The sequence below is a fragment of the Otolemur garnettii genome, unplaced genomic scaffold (genome assembly GCF_000181295.1).
Source record: "Otolemur garnettii isolate 467f Iridium unplaced genomic scaffold, OtoGar3 scaffold00096, whole genome shotgun sequence".
In the NCBI taxonomy this organism is placed as follows: domain Eukaryota; kingdom Metazoa; phylum Chordata; class Mammalia; order Primates; family Galagidae; genus Otolemur; species Otolemur garnettii.
This window is the reverse complement of record NW_003852491.1, coordinates 6031164-6049723: the sequence shown is the minus strand read 5'-3', so window position 1 is coordinate 6049723 and position 18560 is coordinate 6031164. Positions and strand designations below refer to the sequence as shown.

At 41.4% G+C, this 18560-nt stretch overlaps 1 protein-coding gene across 1 annotated transcript in view; it reads left to right on the top strand.

Moving 5' to 3' along the window:
• The window catches only part of XPO6 (exportin 6), a 114796-nt gene that overhangs the window by 72245 nt on the left and 23991 nt on the right, over nucleotides 1–18560 (top strand). The window contains exons 10-14 of the mRNA XM_012808910.2: nucleotides 2833–2941; nucleotides 4303–4395; nucleotides 6242–6311; nucleotides 14185–14344; nucleotides 17840–17932. Of these exons, the coding sequence (XP_012664364.2) occupies nucleotides 2833–2941; nucleotides 4303–4395; nucleotides 6242–6311; nucleotides 14185–14344; nucleotides 17840–17932 (525 nt within the window). The remainder of the gene's footprint in view (nucleotides 1–2832; nucleotides 2942–4302; nucleotides 4396–6241; nucleotides 6312–14184; nucleotides 14345–17839; nucleotides 17933–18560) is intronic.

Sequence of the window (18560 nt, the reverse complement as noted above, 5' to 3'; positions counted from 1 at the left end):
GGTTGAGCTATAGGCACCGAGCCAAGGCAATTTATTGATGACAGAATTCATCCATCCTCTGGTCTACTTTCCGGTCTGAAGTGGGTTTTCTTTCAGAGCAAAACTGTAAAAATGTTTTGATCTGTCAGCAATTTTTAGCATGAAATTTCTGTATCTTTAAGAATCATATCCTTAAAAATTGGGAATGTGTTTGATCTTACTTTTTGTGAAGTCTTCTGAGGCAGGATTTTGACTTTGTTGGGCGATTTTCCCCATAGAGGTTGCCAATTTTATTAGTAATATTTCCTATCAGCATTCCTTCCTAGGCCATGCTGAGTTGCCAGTCTAGTCTGGGATGGTAGTTAGGTTATATGTCATTTGCAAACAGTGTTGTTGGAAGTGAGGTTGGTAGCGAGTATCTCTGTCTCTAGTTAAGAAATGAACTCTTACACCCATCAGGCTCTGAAATAGGAGAGTCCAGGAGTATTGGTAAGTGGTGTGTCTGAGGCTGTCTCCACAGTCTTCATCTTAGGGATTATAGCTCTTAGATTTAGGTGGACTGTATTTGGTCTTGACATTAGATACCTTTTGCTTTGGTTATCTTATAGTCCAGTAATCACCTTATTAGATTGGATGCTGTATTAGGGTTCCGTCAGGAAAACAGAAACCAAACTTACTGACAGAGAATTTATTGTAAGAAATCAATGAAATGGGGGCGGCACCTGTGGCTCAAAGAAGTAGGGTGCGGGCTCCATATACCAGAGGTGGTGGATTCAAACCTGGCCCCGGCCAAAAACTGCAAAAAAAAGAGAAAGAAATCAATGAAATGGTTTTCAGAGAGCTAGAAAAACAAAAAGGGAACACTGAGAAAGCACACATGATAACTACAGGAAGTAGCTCCACCCATAAGGCTAGGGTACAAAGGAAAGAGGTTGGGGTTATAAAAATCCAGACAATTGGGGGGTGAGGCCTTATGCAGCCTGGGCTTAGATCTCTGAAGGGAGGGGGTTCAGATCTTCTCCATCCATCTGCTGGGCTCAGATTTCCTCTACCCATCTGCTATAGGAACTCAGAGGATGGGCCCCATGGAGCTGGGATCCATTCCTTTGAGGAGAGGTGTTGCTTGGCTGCTGCTGGCACCTCTGAGGGTGCACAGTATTGGTTCTGGAAAAATGGAATAAAGCTGGAAGCTAGAGCCATTTGCTACTGTGAGGTGGTTACTGCTGGGGCAGAATTGCCAGGACAGCAAGCCCACAGGAAGAATAAAGTCCCCTCACCCCTCCTGCCTTCTAGTCTTCCTCCAGCATCCCTGTTGAAAGAACCTAACAGAGTGGGGAGAAATGTGGTTTTTGTAGTCTCAGCCCTAGCACATCCAAGTATGGCAAGTAGATTGGTGCTGAGAGCTTATAACCAATATGGGTGCTTTGCTTAATGTGTGGGAGCAGTCCCTTGTCTTAGAAGCATTTCAGGACAGATGAACATTTATGCAAGATGATTTGTTCTTGAAAATGAGTAATTTGTTGGTCTTTGTGGTAGCAACTGTTGCAAATAACTTCTTATCTTCTGAGTTAGGTTCTTACCACATGTGGGAAATAATCCAAAACTAGGGCTCTAAGTATTTTCTTTGAGAAATTATTCTTAGATCCAGCTAGAAGAGTCAGACTTTTCCATTTCTTCTTATAGTTTCTAAGTCTTCTTAATATTGACTAATGATTAGGTTTTGGGGGTTGGGTGGAGCAGGCTTAAAAACTGCTGGTGGGGTTGGGCCTGGTGGCTTAAGCCAGTAATCCTAGTACTCTGGGATGCCGAGATGGGTGGATTGCTGGAGGTGGGCAGTTTGAGACCAGCCTGAGCTAGAGCAAGACCTCCGTCTCTAAAAACTAGTTGGGTGTTGTGGCAGGCATCTGTAGTCCCAGCTACTCAGGAGGCTGAGGCAAGAGGATCACTTGAGCCTAGGAGTTTGAGGTTGCTGTGAGCTATGATGCCATGGCTCTACCGAGGGCAACATACTAAGACTCTGTCTCAAAAACAAAACAAAACACCCCCCAAAAAACCCACTGGTGATTTATGTGTAGAGAGAAAGTGAGATTTTGAGTTAGGGAACTGTAAGTTCAAAATAGCTAGCTTTCTGACCTTGGGCAATTTATTTACCTTTTGTTTCCTCATGAGAACAATATTGATACTATCTTCCTTTCACAGTTGTTAAAAACATTGAATCATTGAATTAAACGCCATTTGTATGTAGTGCATATAATCCCCAAGGCAAAACACTAAGATAATAACTTAAAAATAAATAATAAAATAAATGACAAAGCATTGAAAATGCTGTGCTAGAAAATACCAATTTAACACAAAAGAAGGTGGAATGGAGGAATACAAGACAAAAATGGCACAAATCTTTTATCAGTAAATACATTAAATGTAGTGGATTAGATTCTTCTGTTAAAAGACAAAGAATGGATTTAAGAAACCGTGATCCTACGTTTTCTACAAAAGACTTAGATTCAGATACTAATAGAGTAAAAGTAAATGGATGGAAAAAGATACTCCATGCAATCAATAACCAAAAGGAAGCTGGGGTAGCTATGCTAATGTTAGACAAAATAGACTTTAAGGTAAAAATTGTTACCAGAGACAAAGAAGGATATTAATACTTCAAGAAGGTATATAGTGCTTGGCTGCTGCTATTACATACACACATGCCTCCCCATAAACTAAGGACCAGGAATTAGATGCTGCTAATTGGTGGTAATCCAACATAGATACTATTTCATTTATATTGCAGGAGGCCTTTTTGAAACCTGGTCTAAAAGCCTCTTTTTACCTGATGTTGGATTTCTCTCTGCCACATAGGTATGAAGATGCCCTGGTCCTCTTGCTCACAGAAGTGCTGAATCGAATCCAGTTCAGATACAACCAGGCCCAGTTGGAGGAGCTAGATGATGAGACTCTGGATGATGATGTAAGTGGCACTCCCTAATTGACCTTAAATCATTGTCATGTTGTAATGTGAGTCAGAATAGAGACTTGGAACCTGTAACCCCTCTCTCCAGCAACCATTCTTAAACCAGGGTAGCCTTACAGTTTAAGTTGTACATTTGAAATTTTTTATCTCCTACTGGTCCCTTTGGGCTTATTAACTATAAAAAATATTTTAGGGTGGTGCCTGTGGCTCAAAAGGGTAGGGCCCTGGCCCCATATGCCAGAGATGGTGGGTTCAAACCCAGCCCCGGCCAAAAAATAAAAATAAAAAATTTTTATAGGCAACTTTACCTATGTGGACAAGCAATATAAGTAGAGAAACCATATGTACAATGAAAAGTGGTTTAGTGAGAACTCTGTCCTTCTTGTTTTCTCTGTCTTGCAGCCCTACCTGTGTTCTCCACTGTGGACAACACAAATAATAGTTTGATACTGGTGAAAATAGTTGAGGAAACACTTAAATGATAAGACTAAAATGAAAAATCTGTTTTGAGTTTATTATGCAAACTGATATTTTCTTAAAATCTTCAATTTGTTGAGCTGTGTATTCAATATTAATGAGGAAAATGTTTTTAGGGACACAACTTCAGTATTTTTTTCTTAAGCACAAGGCTCTTTAAAATTTTCAAATTTTAGAAAACAAGAGTGATTGTGTCATTCTCAAAACAAGAGTGACTGTGTATGCGTGACCAAGACCTTATGGGTAGCCATGTTTGGGTTAAAAAGAGCCTGGTCTTTGGAACCAGATGGCCTGGATTTGAATCTCTGCAACCTTGGGCATGGACAGAATGGAGGGCTGGGCCTAGAATTTCTCTGAACCTTAATTTTTTTATCTTCCAAAAAGGGAATGATGTATCTTGCTTTTTAAACTACAGGATGGATAAGAATCATTGGAACAGCTTGTTAAAACAGATTTTGATTCTGAAGGGTTGGGGTGGGGAATCAGAATTTGCATTTCTGATGAACCCCCAGGGTATGCCAGTGCTGGCTATCTGTGGGCCATAGGTCAATTATATGAATAGGTATACAGGTCTTGGAGATGGGATGGTGTAGTTCACAAGTACTTCTCTGTCTCAGTTCCCATAATGCCAGGGGAAGAAGTAGGCTATTTTATACAGATTGTTTGCTTTCTGAGGAGATAGGTTTTTATGAAATTAATTCATGTTAAAAATATATTCTGGCTTGACCTTTTTAAAGTTACAAATAATCTGGTTCTTCCATTTTCCATTTTTTCAAAGATTTTTGTCTGAGAATAGACTTGAGGCAAAGGAGTGATTGGCAAGGACAATGGCAAGATTGTGCCTGCCTGGGAGAACTGATTTTTTTGTATTTCTCCCACAGCAGCAGACGGAGTGGCAGCGGTACTTACGTCAGAGCTTAGAGGTAGTGGCCAAAGTGATGGAGCTCCTTCCCACGCATGCCTTCTCAACACTGGTAATTCACCATTTGAAGTCGGGATTGAATAGTCATTATTTCCCTGTACATAGAATACCACATGCATGCGTGTGTGTGTGTGTGTGTGTGTGTGTGTCTGTGTATATAATTTTTTTAAACAGAATAATACCATACCTCAACTTTAACAAATTAACACCATTTAATGCCTTCATTAGTATCTCAAAAGTGGCTAGGCTGGCTCGGCACCTGTAGCACAGTGGTTACAGTGTCACATACACCAAAGGTGGCGAGTTTGAACCTGGCCCAGGCCACCTAAACAATTGCAACAAAAAAATAGCCAGGTATTGTGGTGGGCACCTGTAGTCCCACCTACTTGAGGAGGCTGAGACAAGAGAATCGCTTAAGCCCAAGACTTTGAGGTTGCTGTGAGCTGTGACTCCACAGCACTCTACCAAGGGCAACATAGTGAGACTGTCTCAAAATAAAAGTGGCTAGGCAAAGCAGGTGTTATTTTATAAAGTTACATTGCTAAGAAGCTAGTCTTTTATTTATTTTTTTGAGATAGAGCCTCAAGCTGTCCCCCTGGGTAGAGTGCTGTGGCATCACAGCTCACAGCAACCTCCATCTCCTGGGCTCAAGTGAGTCTCCTGCCTCCTCCTCCCAAGTAGCTGGGACTACGGGCACCCACCACAACGCCCAGCTGTTTTTTGGTTGCAGCCGTCGTTGTTTGGTGGGCCCGGGCTGGATTCGAACCCGGATTCAAACCCACCAGCTCAGGTGTATGTGGCTGGTGCCTTAGCCTCTTAAGCCAAGAAGCTAGTCTTTGTAATGCTTATTCTTGGCAAATTACTAGGTCCCTCTGCCTGTTTTATGTGCTAGATCTTCAATCATAAGGACTGATTTCACTCATTTTAAGTTGTGCTTGTTATTTGAAGAGATTTCATTAAATCTATCTCTTCTTCAATGAACCCCTTTATTGGGGTCAGTGTTAGCATTTATAGCTCAGTGTTCTGTCATGGAAAGTGCCATTTTACTTTGCTATCTGTCTTTCTTAGGGGCCAGTCACATTTAAGTCTTGTTTTTACCTTGGTAGTGGTAGTTAGAAAGCTCCAACTCTAGTTGTGATGTTCTCTGTGCTACATAAGCACAGGAAGTAATAATTTGGCCCATCTTTTCTTTTTGCCATAGACTTTAATAAGGCCTCTCTGATACTTCTCTCAAGGGTAGGTTTGCCTTGGATTCGTAGGGAGATGTGGCTCTGTATCAGAGCTCTAGAAAGTGTAGATTAATGTTCTCCATTAGGAATGTGATAATCACACCCTGGTTTTCCTTGCTTTGCTTTGAAAAAAGTATCAAGCTGGCTAGGCGTGGTAGCTCACATCTGTAATCCTAACACTCTGGGAGAATCCCTTGAGCTCAGGAATTCAAGCAGCCTGAGCAAGTGCAAGACTTATCTGTACTAAAAATAGAAAAAGATAGCTGGGAGCTGAGGCGGATGCCTGTAGTCCCAGCTACTTGGGAGGCTGAGGTAGGAGGATCACTTGAATCCAGGAGTTTGAGGTTGTTGTGAGCTAGGCTCACACCATGGTACTCTATGCTGGGCAACAGAGTCATGCTCTGTCTCAACAACATAAAAGTATTATACTTATTTTACCTATTTTTTTTTATACTGTGTGTTAATTGGTAGCCTTAAATATAGAACTTTTGGGGGGAGGGGCACTACAGGGGAGCCACCTCTTCTTAGCTATGTATAAAGGTTCCCAGAGTAAAGTTCTTGATCCTACCCCTTGCCCCAAGGTACTTGTAATGTTTTAATGATGTTAAAGTGCTGTTTCAACTTTGGTTTATGAGTTTTTTAAAAAAAACTTTATTTCTTTGTTTTCAGTTTCCAGTTCTTCAGGACAATTTAGAAGTTTATTTGGGATTACAGCAGTTTATAGTTACTTCAGGGTCAGGTAAACTGGTTTGTTTATATTTTCTTATTTAACCAAACATTAAAAAAAACTGGACTGACATTTTATTACTGCCACCTTTGCTGTCAGAACACGATATCTTCACTGCAGCCTCCCCTACTCCCTCTCTCCCTGCTTCTAAACAGGGAAAATTTCAAAAGACCCTTGATAAAAAGAAACTGTGGGAGAGGTAAAATATGAGGTTATGATGGTATATTCTAAAGAAGTATTTGGAAAAGAAGCTTATTTGGAGCCAAGAGATAGGACTTAATAAAAACTGTTATGGTGTTTCCTTTTGTCCTTTATATCAGTAAGTACATGAGAAAGAAAACAGCCTTATTGTTTCTGTGACGTGCTCTTTCTTCTTGGGATTTTAGAATCAGAAGAGCATAAGATTGGCTCCAGAGCAGGCCAAGTCATGGTGGCATGCACTGGTAGCCAGTAATTGTTCGATCTCCTGTTGCAAATGGCCTATGGGAGCCTCTGAGTACAGCTCATTAGAAAGGCTTTTGGCTGCCATTTATAGGCCTTGCCTGTTTGGGCTTTGGGGTTAGCGGTTTGTTTGTTTGTTTGTTTTTGTTGGTGATAATAGTAATGACAGTAATAGCCTTATTTTGTAGAGGTTTTATTACTTACCAGGCATCATGTTATTTACTTACGTTATTTAATTTTCCGAATTGTCCTGTGAGATATAAGTGCTATTACTAGTTACCTCTGTTTTATGGAGGCAGAAATTGATTTTCAGAGATGTTAATTTACCCACAATCACACAATAGCTTGTTAATACTATTCCCAAGGTAGTATAATGGGGAATGATAATAAGTTGAAGTAACTAAGATCTGACATTCATCTTTGCCAGCTGAAAACACCAGAAACTTAAAAAATATACATGTTACCCCATCACTGCTCTTTTTTGGTGTTTTTCTCACAGGAGTTGTGCCTGGCTATGGTTTGCAGCCCCTCTATTGTGTAACTCAGTTATTTCAGCATAGCACAGAGTGGCCTGGAGTGCAACCCATCTCCTAGATGAGCTTGTTATTCGAGGAGAACCTCCACAGGGGGCTTTTTCTGAGGCTGCCTTTCTTGGTGGCCTATGATGGCTTGTTTCCATGACTATATTAGCTTCGAAATAGTCTAGTGGGCCCCAGGAGATTGGTGAGACTTGGCATGCCCTTTGCCCTTGCTTTGTAGACAGGGTAAGAACTTTAAAAAGACACTTTAAAAAACAAACATACTTCTAAAATGTGCTGTCAACGCTAATGAAAATCACTTATGTAAAAGTGTTACAGATGTTTGCAGAATCCATTCTTGGAATAATGCTGCTCAGGTAGTCTTTCCTTCGGGGCCACTATTCAATTTGGAGTGCACCCAGGACCCTAAAGACATTACTATGATTGAGCTATTAAAAAAAAAAAAGTACTGCCTCCCCTCCCCCCCCAACACATTGCCCTCCCCACCTCCCCCACCACTCCCAAATTGAACGTTAGGTTTTTCAATCAGTGTTGTAGTTATTAACTTTTTTGCCTTATGTTGAGTCTATCTTCAGGTGAAAATCTACAGTGAATATTAAATCTTTTTCTGAGACATAACTGATAACTCGTAATTCTCATCCTCAAAGGATAATCTGGTTTATTTTTCCCTAAATGAAGTATCACGTATCTATTCTCATTGAAGTCTGTTTATTGGCAATTATATAGAGTAGTTGGCTCTTGAAGATATTTATGAAGCTCATCCTCAGCACTGATCCTTGATGTACTCCAGTGGTAAAACCTCTCAGGCCAGAGAAATACTTATTTCCTATTTTAAAATGAGCTGTCTTATCCATGACGAAGCATTCCCTCCTTCCTAAGTGGCTCACAAGCCAAGTTTCCAATGCAAAGGCTATTAAAAAATTGAAACTCTTGAGTACATTGTGTTCCCTGGTTCCCATAGCTATTTACCCCGCAACCCTCCAAATAACCTCTTTCTTGTATTAGCTTTATTGCCTCTTAGCAGAGCCATGTTATTTTTCTCCCATAGGTTACCCCCCCCCCCTTTTGAATTTACCCTCTAAGCCCAGCCTTTCATTCCTGGGTTTCCTCTAAAACCTGTGTAAATGAGAGTGAGCCACGTTTGCCCTGTTCTAGTCCTATGATCGTTTATGGCAACAGTGAGACATTTTGGCCAGCAGTGAGACCTATGGAGTTGTTCCCCAGCACAGACGCTCCCTATTTCTTTTGTTGTCTGAGCATTCAAATTCAGAAGATTCTCTGCTATTTACTGTTTCCTTCTACTACTGCTGATCATGTTTCCACTTCCTCAGTAAAGACCAAGGCAAAGCATATTGCGCCCTGTGGCACCTCAGTTGCTATGTGCCTTTCTTTTTCCTGGCAGGTCATCCTTTGCTCACTGTTGTCTTTTCTGCTGTATGTGGATTAAGAAACCTTCTCATTGGTGGTTGTTTCTCTTATACAGTGTTTACCATCCTTACATGGCCTTAAAGTATCCATTCTGTATTTGGCTTCTGCCATTCCTCACAGAGGAATCATAATGGTATTTTTGCACTGAGTAACTTCTTTAACTTTTTTAGTTTGCCATACAGTCTTTCCTGCCTAGGAGATCATTTGAACTACAATGTATGAGACTTTTAGACTTACATTTTCTGTACTGCTTAGGTTCATTTTTGATTTGTTTGTCCTCAGTGCAGTACATTGAATGCTAATTTTTATACCTCTACTTCCTTTACCCCCCTCAGAGAGAGAACTGAATTATATTTTATTCTCTTCCCTCCCTCCCTCCCTCCCTTCTTTCCTTTTTTTTTTTTTTTTTGTTTTTTGAGAATACGATCTTGCTCTATTTTCTGGACTAGAGGGCAGTGGAGTCATCTTAGCTTACTGCAACCCCCAACTCCTGGGCTCAAGTAGCTGCACACTCAGGCTTATGTTGTTTTTTGTTGTTATTGTATTGTTTTTCCCAGAGTACTGATTTGCCGAGGAGCTACTCCAGACAGCTTCAGAATGGTTTATTGAAGATAGGACTAGTGTAGCCATTATATATTACTCCTCTGAACCTATAGAGGTAGCATTATCATCATGTGAAGGTTCTACTTTGCAGATGTTCTTTTGTGAGGAAAGAAATCTAATCTAAGCCTTAACCAAATAGAAAAAAATGTGGTTGTGTCTGAACAGCTTTTCATAGTGGGACTCTGTCCTGCCCCCTCTAGTTTAGTTGGCGCTTTGCTTGATTTTGTAGTGGTAATATTAGGTTTCTAGGATAGAGGGTGGCAGGGGTAGAGAATTTGATTTGGGGTACTTAAGGCCCATTTATTGTTTACCTTATAGAACAGAAAAAAAACAGCTACATTGTTTTAAACTTGTTTTTTTTTAAATTTCAGGTTAATGTGAGGGTACAACTAGGTTGTAATATTTGCATTTGTTTTTTTTTTTTTTTTTTTTGAGACAGAGCCTCAAGCTGTCCCCCTGGGTAGAGTGCCGTGGCATTACAGCTCACAGCAACCTCCAACTCCTGGGCTCAAGCGAGTCTCCTGCCTCCGCCTCCCAAGTAGCTGGGACCACAGGCGCCCGCCACAGCGCCCGGCTATTTTTTGGTTGCAGCCGTCATTGTTGTTTGGCGGGTCCAGGCTGGGGATTCGAACCCTCCACCTTAGGTGTATGTGGCTGGTGCCTTAGCCAGTTGAGCTATAGGCGCCGAGCCAATATTTGCATTTGTTATGCAGAGTCCCTTGTGGTTGTGTCCTGCACCCAAAAGGTGTGCCAATACTCTTACATTGTGTCCATTAAGTTGGCGCTCACCACCTCCCCTCTCCTTCTCCCCTCCTCTCCTCTCTCATCCCCCCCAACTTGAATTGAGTTTTTCTCTTATGTGGGCATTTATTAGATCATCTACTGGTTTTTATATTAGCATGGAGTACATTGGATATTTGCTTTTTCTATTCTTGTAATACTTTACCAAGAAGAATATATTTCCACTCCATCTAGGTTACCAGCTACGGTTTTGAGTGACACAAACCTAAATGGTCCATATGGAGGAAGTTGAATTATATGGAACTGCGTTTTTGTTAGGTTAGAAATGATCAAGCATCAATAGTTTTATGCGATTGAAATAATAGTTTAAAACACACAGCACTTCTAAGCTGTTTTCCATTCTAAGTAAATTACATTGAGAGGAGAGTGATCAGGATGGGAAGTATTCTTAGAAAGAGCATACCAGTGGAAATGGAAAGGACTCAGGGCTGTATTTAAGGCAGGAATAAATTTGGAAGGATATCACCCCACTCTTTACATCTCCACCTGGCTGTCGTGTGTCAGCAGGCTCTTGCTATTTCTGTGTTCTACCTTCATAGGGCAGGACCAGGGACAATAAGGAAGAATTATGGGGAGACATAGTTTTTCCCCTGTTTTTGACCAAGTTGTCTAAAAATGGAAAGGCCCCCTCAGGCGGCATTGGCTCCCTAGCATTCATTTGAGTTGTCCAAGGAGAGACTTGGGGGCCAGGTGGTGATAGGGAAATGCTGGGGCACAGGCAAGAGGACACATCTTGGGCAGGGTGACTTCTGAGCTCTCTAAGGCCCATATTCAAATGGAAACTTGATTTAGGGTAGCACTTGGGTTTGATTTTTAAAAAGAGAAACACAGGATGTTCCCCTACATGCTTAAAATAATTTAAGAACCTAGTTCTTAAGTATTTCTAAGGGTACTTAGTTGAAGGTATCAAGTACAACGACTAAGTTGAAAACAAGTGATCAGGGCAGAGCTTGATGAGAGGTGGAGTTGAAAATGAAGTATTGTGCATACAGGAAGATTGAGAGGTTTTCAGATGGCTCTTTGAATGAAAAGCTGGCTTCACCTCTTTTTGGGCCTATACTACCCGCATACCCAATTTCAGTGTGTATTTTTCATAAGGGTTAAATTCCCAGAGCTCTGAGGTTTGGTGATATGCAAAGGTGCAACAGGAGACCCGTGACTTTGGGAACATAGCTATAACTTTGAATATCCCATTGACACTCAGAAGGCATAATCGTGGTGCTTTTGTTAACTGGGAAATTAGGGCAATCTCATTTTGTGTTTCATGAAGACAGTGTTCCTTTCATATGACTAAGTATGACCAAAAGTACCTCTTGGTTCTTTTTGTTCTGTGGCATCTGGCTGGGGTTGGAGGTAGCCACCCTTTTTTTCAGAAGAACTGGCTTCTTCCCCTCAGTTGTCCACTTGCCAGCTCCACAGGACTGCCTGCCAGCTGTGAATCCTGGTTCCTGAGTCAAGGCTCTGTGTCTGTGTCAAGTGGAGGAAGGAACAGGTGATTTAGGGCAGGTCAAAGCCAGCCCTTGTCACCAGCTCTCTCCTTGTAAGATCCTTCCTTGAGTTGCTCCTTATTTTGCTCCTCTTCCTTGGAATGTGAACCACTGTGACAATGCCCTGGGCAAAGTCCCCTTTTCTAGGTTCCTGTCCTCTTTTGGTGCTGTTCCAGGAGGGCTTTATCACTTTTTTTTCCTTTTTTTTGTAGAGACAGAGTCTCACTTTTTCGCCCTCGGTAGGGTGCAGCGGAGTCGCTCCAGCAACCTCCAAGTCCTGGGCTTAGGCGATTCTTCTGCCTCAGCCTCCCAAGTAGCTGGGACTATAGGCGCCCGCCACAACACCCGGCTATTTTTTGTTGCAGTTTGGCCGGGGTTGGGTTTGAACCCGCCATCCTCGGTATATGGGGCCGGCGCCCTACTCACTGAGCCACAGGCGCCTCCCGGCTTTATCACTTGAAACTTAGTATTGGATCTGAGTGTTCAGTCCGATACCACTGTTACCGTAACGGTAACAGTGCTATCGGGCTTAGGTGTTCACTGTTGCTGTTTTCCTCTCCACAGGTGCTGCTTACTGTACCTACCTTTAAGTAATAAAAATGAATATTCCCAAGGACAGTGTGAGGATATGAAGCTCCCTGAGACTTCCCTATCTTTCTCTAGTTTGCCGTCTATTCTGTCATATCTAAATCATTCATACAGGTGATGCCTGTAGCTCAGTGGGTAGGGTGCCGGCCACACGCAGCAGGGCTGGTGGGTTTGAGCCTAGCCCAGGCCAGTGAAGACAGAAAAAAGATGGGTGTTGTGGTGGGCGCCTATGGTCCCAGCTACTCAAGGCTGAGGCAAGATAATCGCTTGAGCCCAAGAGTTTGAGGTTGCTGTGAGATATGACACCATGGCACTCTACCGAGGGCAACAAAGTAAGACTCAGTTAAAATAACTAAATAATAAATCAGTCATTCATACATTTATGGTTACTCACTCCGAACCAGGCACCGTGGTGCTGGCTGTGGTGCATAGCCCCTCACCATGAGGAATTTCATAGTCAGGAAAAAGACAGACTTGTAAATCCCTGGTTTATCTCCCTGTGGGGTTGGGTGCCATGGAGGAATGCAGGAATTCAGGAGTGGGAGAAGGAGGGGGAAGGCCTCAAGGAAGAAATGATGCCCATGCGAGTCTGAGGGATACGGAGTGGTTTGCAAGGCTTGGGTGGGCAGAGATTTAATGATGGGTGGCCTGGACAGAAAAACAGTTAATGCAGAGGCACAGAGACATGAGGTACTGGGGGTCTCAGTGGGTCCAGATATCACACTGGCATAGTTAAATGTGATGAGGCTGTGAGAGACCTAAGAGTTGATATGGGTGAATTTCAGTTCCCCTCCTGTAGTGGGCAAGAACCTCAGAGCGGTTGAATACCTTGCAAGCTTAAGGGATGTATGCTTATTCTCAGACCATCTAGGAAGATGGGTGTGTAGCCCGGTGGGAAGAGGTGAAGTACTGTGGGATGAAGGTTGGTGATGACCAGTCAGGAGGCTCTTGTTTCCTGCAGGGAGCTGTAGACCAAAGCAGCAGAGGGAAGGAGCAGGTTTGAAAAGTGTCTATAGGTGGTGGGGTGGTAGCTGTAGGAACAAGGTTCTTGCGGCCACTGTCCTCCCTCTTGCGTGGAGGAGGAGTACTGTGTCAGACTTACAGGGCTCTTGGTTGGCCTAAAAATTGTTGCCGTCTTACGGATATTTGTGAGGGGAGGGATCCAAAAAACAAGGAGACTGAATTGAGGATGTTTTGGTCCTTCATCTTAGCATCATCCTGTTCAGTTTGAAGAACTGTGTTGAAAAGTAAGAAAGTTTCAAACCTTAGAATGTCACTAGCTCTCTGTTACTCATAATTATTATAAACGGATAATGCTCCATAGCTAATGGTGTTTTTTTTTTTTTTTTATGCACTCTAGCCCTTGCAATAATGAATTAAATAGCGTTCTTTTCTATTTTAAAGGTAAGGAACTAGGACGGACGAGGTACAGAACCAGATAGTGTCAGAGAATCTGTGTCCTCTGAGTCCAGTCCCTGTGCCCTTTATTCCATAGCTACCTAAAAACCTTCTGGGGTAGAATGCTAAATGGACTTCTGTTCTTTTAGCAGAGGCAGATCTTATCTGTCAGCCTGTGCAGATTTCACCCTGAGAGAGGGCTGTGTGCAAAATGCAGCAAATTTGGAGTCACAGAGACTTAGAGTGCTACCTTTGCCCTGAAATAAAATCCATGTTGGGCAAGTTACTGGGCCTCGTTGGGTGTCTTTCCGAAACAGTGGTATCAGTAGTTTATAGGATCAAAAGGGATCAGTTGAGGTGCGCGGTCCGTGTTCGCATACCCGTGCATTCTTGCTTCCTCCTCTACTTCAGAGCACATGCTATGTGGGTATAGCTTTAGGTAGAGGCTGCGCCCACTTTCCCTGCTTAATAACAGAAATAGCCTGTGGGTTGCTTTATTTCAAGAATTGGTTTCACTGTATGAGGCTCTTCTGGATGAGTTGCTACCTGTGGTAACTGAAGCATGTTCTTCCTGTGACAAACTGAGGTGTTCTGTTCCAGGACACAGGTTGAACATCACAGCAGAGAACGACTGCCGGCGGCTGCACTGTTCCTTGAGAGACCTGAGCTCCCTGCTGCAGGCTGTGGGCCGCCTAGCTGAGTACTTTATCGGGGATGTGTTTGCTGCACGGTTCAATGATGCCCTCACAGTCGTGGAGAGGTAGGCTGGTAGATACATTATGGAGCCTTCTTCAGAGCTCAGTGTTACCTTTTTGTGTGAGGGGCAGCATATTGCCAAGTAGCTTCCACTCTGCTGGTGAATCCAGGCTCTGCCTCATACAAGCTGATAGGAGTAAATGACCTAACCTCTCTGAACTTCAGGTCCCTTATCTGTAAAATGAAGTGGAAGTAGTTTCTTATAGGTTTATTGTGAGAATGATGTGAGATAAGGCACTTAGCATAGTGCTGCATGTAACAAAGGAATCAGTAAATATAAGCTGTTACTTCATTGAAGATCTTGTATGTAGATGTAAAGATGGTATGAGAAGAAGCTAGGTGAAGTTGATCTTCCTATCTTTCTTCATAGGATAGAAAGACATTAAGAAAGCCCTACTATTTGTGTACAGTGGCTCATGCCTATAATCCTAGTACTTGGGGAGGCTGAGGTGGGAGGATCTCCTAAGCTCAAGAGTTCAAGACAAGTCTGAGCAAGAGCGATACCCCGTCTCTACTAACAATAGACAAATTAGTCAGGTGCAGTAGTTTGTGCCTAGTAGTCCCAGCTACTCAGAAGGCTGAGGCAGGAGGATTGCTTGAGCCCAGGAGTTTGAAGTTGCAGTAATCTGTGATAATGCCACTGCAGTCTAGCCTGGGTGATAGAGTGAGACCCTATCTCAAAAACCAAGAAAACCCTACTACTAAGGGGACAACAGCACTATCTAAGTAGGCAGCTGGATACCAGAGGTGGGGCTTTTGGTGTTTTTTCCTGTCCCATCAGGGCCATTAGGAGTGAAAGCTGGGTAGTCCCCAAGTCTGGCCTCACCTTTTCTACCAGGCTCCTTTTATTGCCTCTTCCCCTGGGTCCCATGCAGGGTTGACAGCTGCATTTTTTGAGGAACATTTTATTCTACCAAAGTCAGGTGTGAGGGATAGGAGATGTAGATCATTTCAAGGCATTTGATAGATGGGTTAGGTCAAAACTAGTAGATGTGAATCCAGCCTAAGGCCAAGACCCTTGATGCTTTCATTGGCTCAGTAGCCCTGTTGCTGGTAATATACTTGTGGAGAAAAGGAGCTCCAAGAGCCTAGTTACATGACATACCAGATTTTTCTTCAACTGTTTTATCTTAGCTTAAAAGCAGAGATAACTAAGACTTTACATCCCATAAAAGCTAGATTAATATTAATAATAAAAGCAGCATGCAGTAGTAGGAAAATTTTAGAAATGTTTTTTATACATTTTATTTCATTTCATTCTATACTTTGGGACATAGGTATTGCCATTTTATTGTTCTGTAAACCATGTCTCAGAGATGGTAAGTAACCTTGCCTCAGTTCATGTAGGTCATGAGAGGAAGCATAAAGACTTTTAAATCAGTTTCTTGAGTCCAAATGTTGTGCTCTTTCCAAACTGCAGAATTTCTACTTCCAGAGTCTGTGTTTCCTCTTCTTCATGTGCTAAGCCCATTTGTGCTGATGGTTAGGGATGGGACATGTCTTTCTGTCTGAAATCCATAGGAAATATGTCCATTATTTGAATTTACTCTATTAAGCAAGATAGATAGGTCTTTGAGTCATTTCAGCTTTGTAGTGAGATGATGTTTCAGAGATCTTCAATAATTATTTTGTAGGTCTTTATACATACCTCTTTTTGCCCTGCTTAGGCTTACAAACTTAGTAAAGAAACTTGGTGTTTTGTCTATGTATAATAAAGTATGAGAGAAGGCTCTTGTTAAGACTACACAATCTTAATAGCTAGTGTATAGCAGTGTTTCACTTAACATTAGTGTTTTCACATAAAACATGGTTAATATAAAAACTGCTAAACATAGAATTATTAAAAGACACATCTAGAAGCCCATTTTTAGTGCAGGACAGGATTTAAAGTGTTAAACACCAGGTGCACATCAGTTTATTGCTTACTTATGGTAACTGTTTTGATTCCTAGTTATCAGTAGGACATCCTAGGACTTTTAGAACTGTGGCGCTTTCATCCTCACTCTCTTAACTGACCGGAAGTTCCCCTTTCTGTTTCCAACCCTGAACAATTTGTGGCCCAAGCCTATAGTAGAATGAGGTCCTACTTTCTCTCTCCATCAGAAAGGAGCATTTTCAGAGTGTGTTTCCCCCATGCATCCTGGTTTTTGGAGATGCTGATTTCCAGACCCCTCATAACACCTCCAGATTCTGTTTGCTGGGTAAGACCAGGCCATTTGCATTTGTAACAAGTTGATTGTTACACTCAGAAAAACAAACCTGTCTTCCCTGGCATATGCCTTAAATTCATACAGAGTAGGCAAAGGGAGAACTTAGCTAGCTCTTGTATTTTTTTTCCCCTTTCATTCAGAAAGGAATGCTTTCTGTCTCTAATGAGAGAGGCATTTCCCATTTCCTCATAGTGCTGGTTATTCGTTATTGTATTTAATGCTCATTTGTATACAGTAAGCACTTGAACAACCAGTAGGCTCAACAACTTGCTTCTAAAAGAATTATACTTGAATTTTAAAACATCTCAGTTTATTCTAAAAACATTTGTTCCTTGTTTTCTTTCTCCAAAGTTTTATCATAAACATTTTCGTATCTTCAGAAAAGTTGAAAGAATTGTAGTAGGAATATCCATATACCCACCAAGTTGATCCTATAGTGGACAATTTGCTGTGTTTTATCATATCCATTTGCAACATTTCCTTTTAAAAATGACTTTAAATAAAAGCTGAGATTTTTTTTTCATTATATATTTCATAGAAAAGTCCATGTCAACATATTTTGAAAAACTACCAAAAACTCAGGACTAAGAATATTTATTTATAAAACCATTGTATGTTTCCTGTAGACAATATAGAAATACAGAAGAGTAGAGGAAAAAAGGGCACGCACATAACTTCATCACTTTATCCTGCCCCCAGGGCAAGTGGTACTAATAAGTAAGCACTTTTGTACTTAGTATAAAATGTATATTCTGGTCAAAATTCTTCCAGCTTTTCTTCTGTTAACAGATATACATCTTAAAAGCAAAATGAGGTTATGTTTTGTGTGTATATATATATGTGATATATATTTGTTATAGCCTTTTCATGTTTCAAGTATCTTAAATATTTGTCATTGTATACTTTTCTAAGAATAGTTTTTATTGTATACATACATTATGTTGTATTATATCCTCTGTAGTAGATATTGATAATGTTTTCAGAATTTTTTAAAATTATATTTTATTAAATCATAACTGTACATTGATACATTTATGGGGTTCAGGGTACTGCTTCAATATACAATGTGAAATGCTTATGTTTTCAGAATTCTTGACACTACTTATGTTAATGTGCTTGTACATAAATCTTTTTGCACATCTTGGATTATTTCCTTGGCATGAAAGTGATTTTCTTTTCTTTTTCTATGAAGTAAAGTCTATCCTTGGGATCTTTCTTGGTACCTTGCTTATTTTTCTGTTTTAGTCCATAAGCTGAATGTTCTTGTTTACCTGCTTCTTTGCCAACAGGTTGGTCAAAGTCACTCTGTATGGATCTCAGATAAAACTGTACAACATTGAAACTGCTGTGCCATCAGTATTGAAGCCTGACCTCATTGATGTGTAAGTCTAGAGTTTGGTGCTTGTGCATTTTCAGGAAAAATCTTGTTCCTACCTCCAAAGGATTTCATAGAGAAAAGGGAATTCCAAACCTGGAAAGATTATTTGTATGTCCAGGGGCTGAGGTGGTTGGAGAAAGTGGAATTAGGCAGATGAGAGCTATGTGGACATTATGTAGAGCAGATGTTTCAGGAGGAACAGTACAAGCTGAAACAGTTACTCAGGTAGGTAAGCACCTTGTGGTGGGATGGAGCAGGTTTGAAAAGTGAGTTACACTAACAGAAATAGACTAAATGCCACGAATCTTATCCTGTAGACCATTGGCTGAAACCATAGGGTACAGAAGAATATTTGGGAAATGCATTCCCTCAGAGATTCTGATTTTAGCAGCATGCATAAGGCTTGGGTATTTGCATATTAAATGAGAACCTCAGGTTATTTTGAGGCAGGACATCCAGGGAGCACACTTTGAGAAACTCTACAAACAGCATGCCATTAGGAAAGTGACATATGAAAGGGATGGGAAGGAAAGGCATGAACTATAGATGGGGCTGTGTCTTAGAAGGCTTGCTCTAGACTAGAGCCGGAGATTGGAAACTGGTTTATGCCAAATCTGGCATACTTTTGTAAA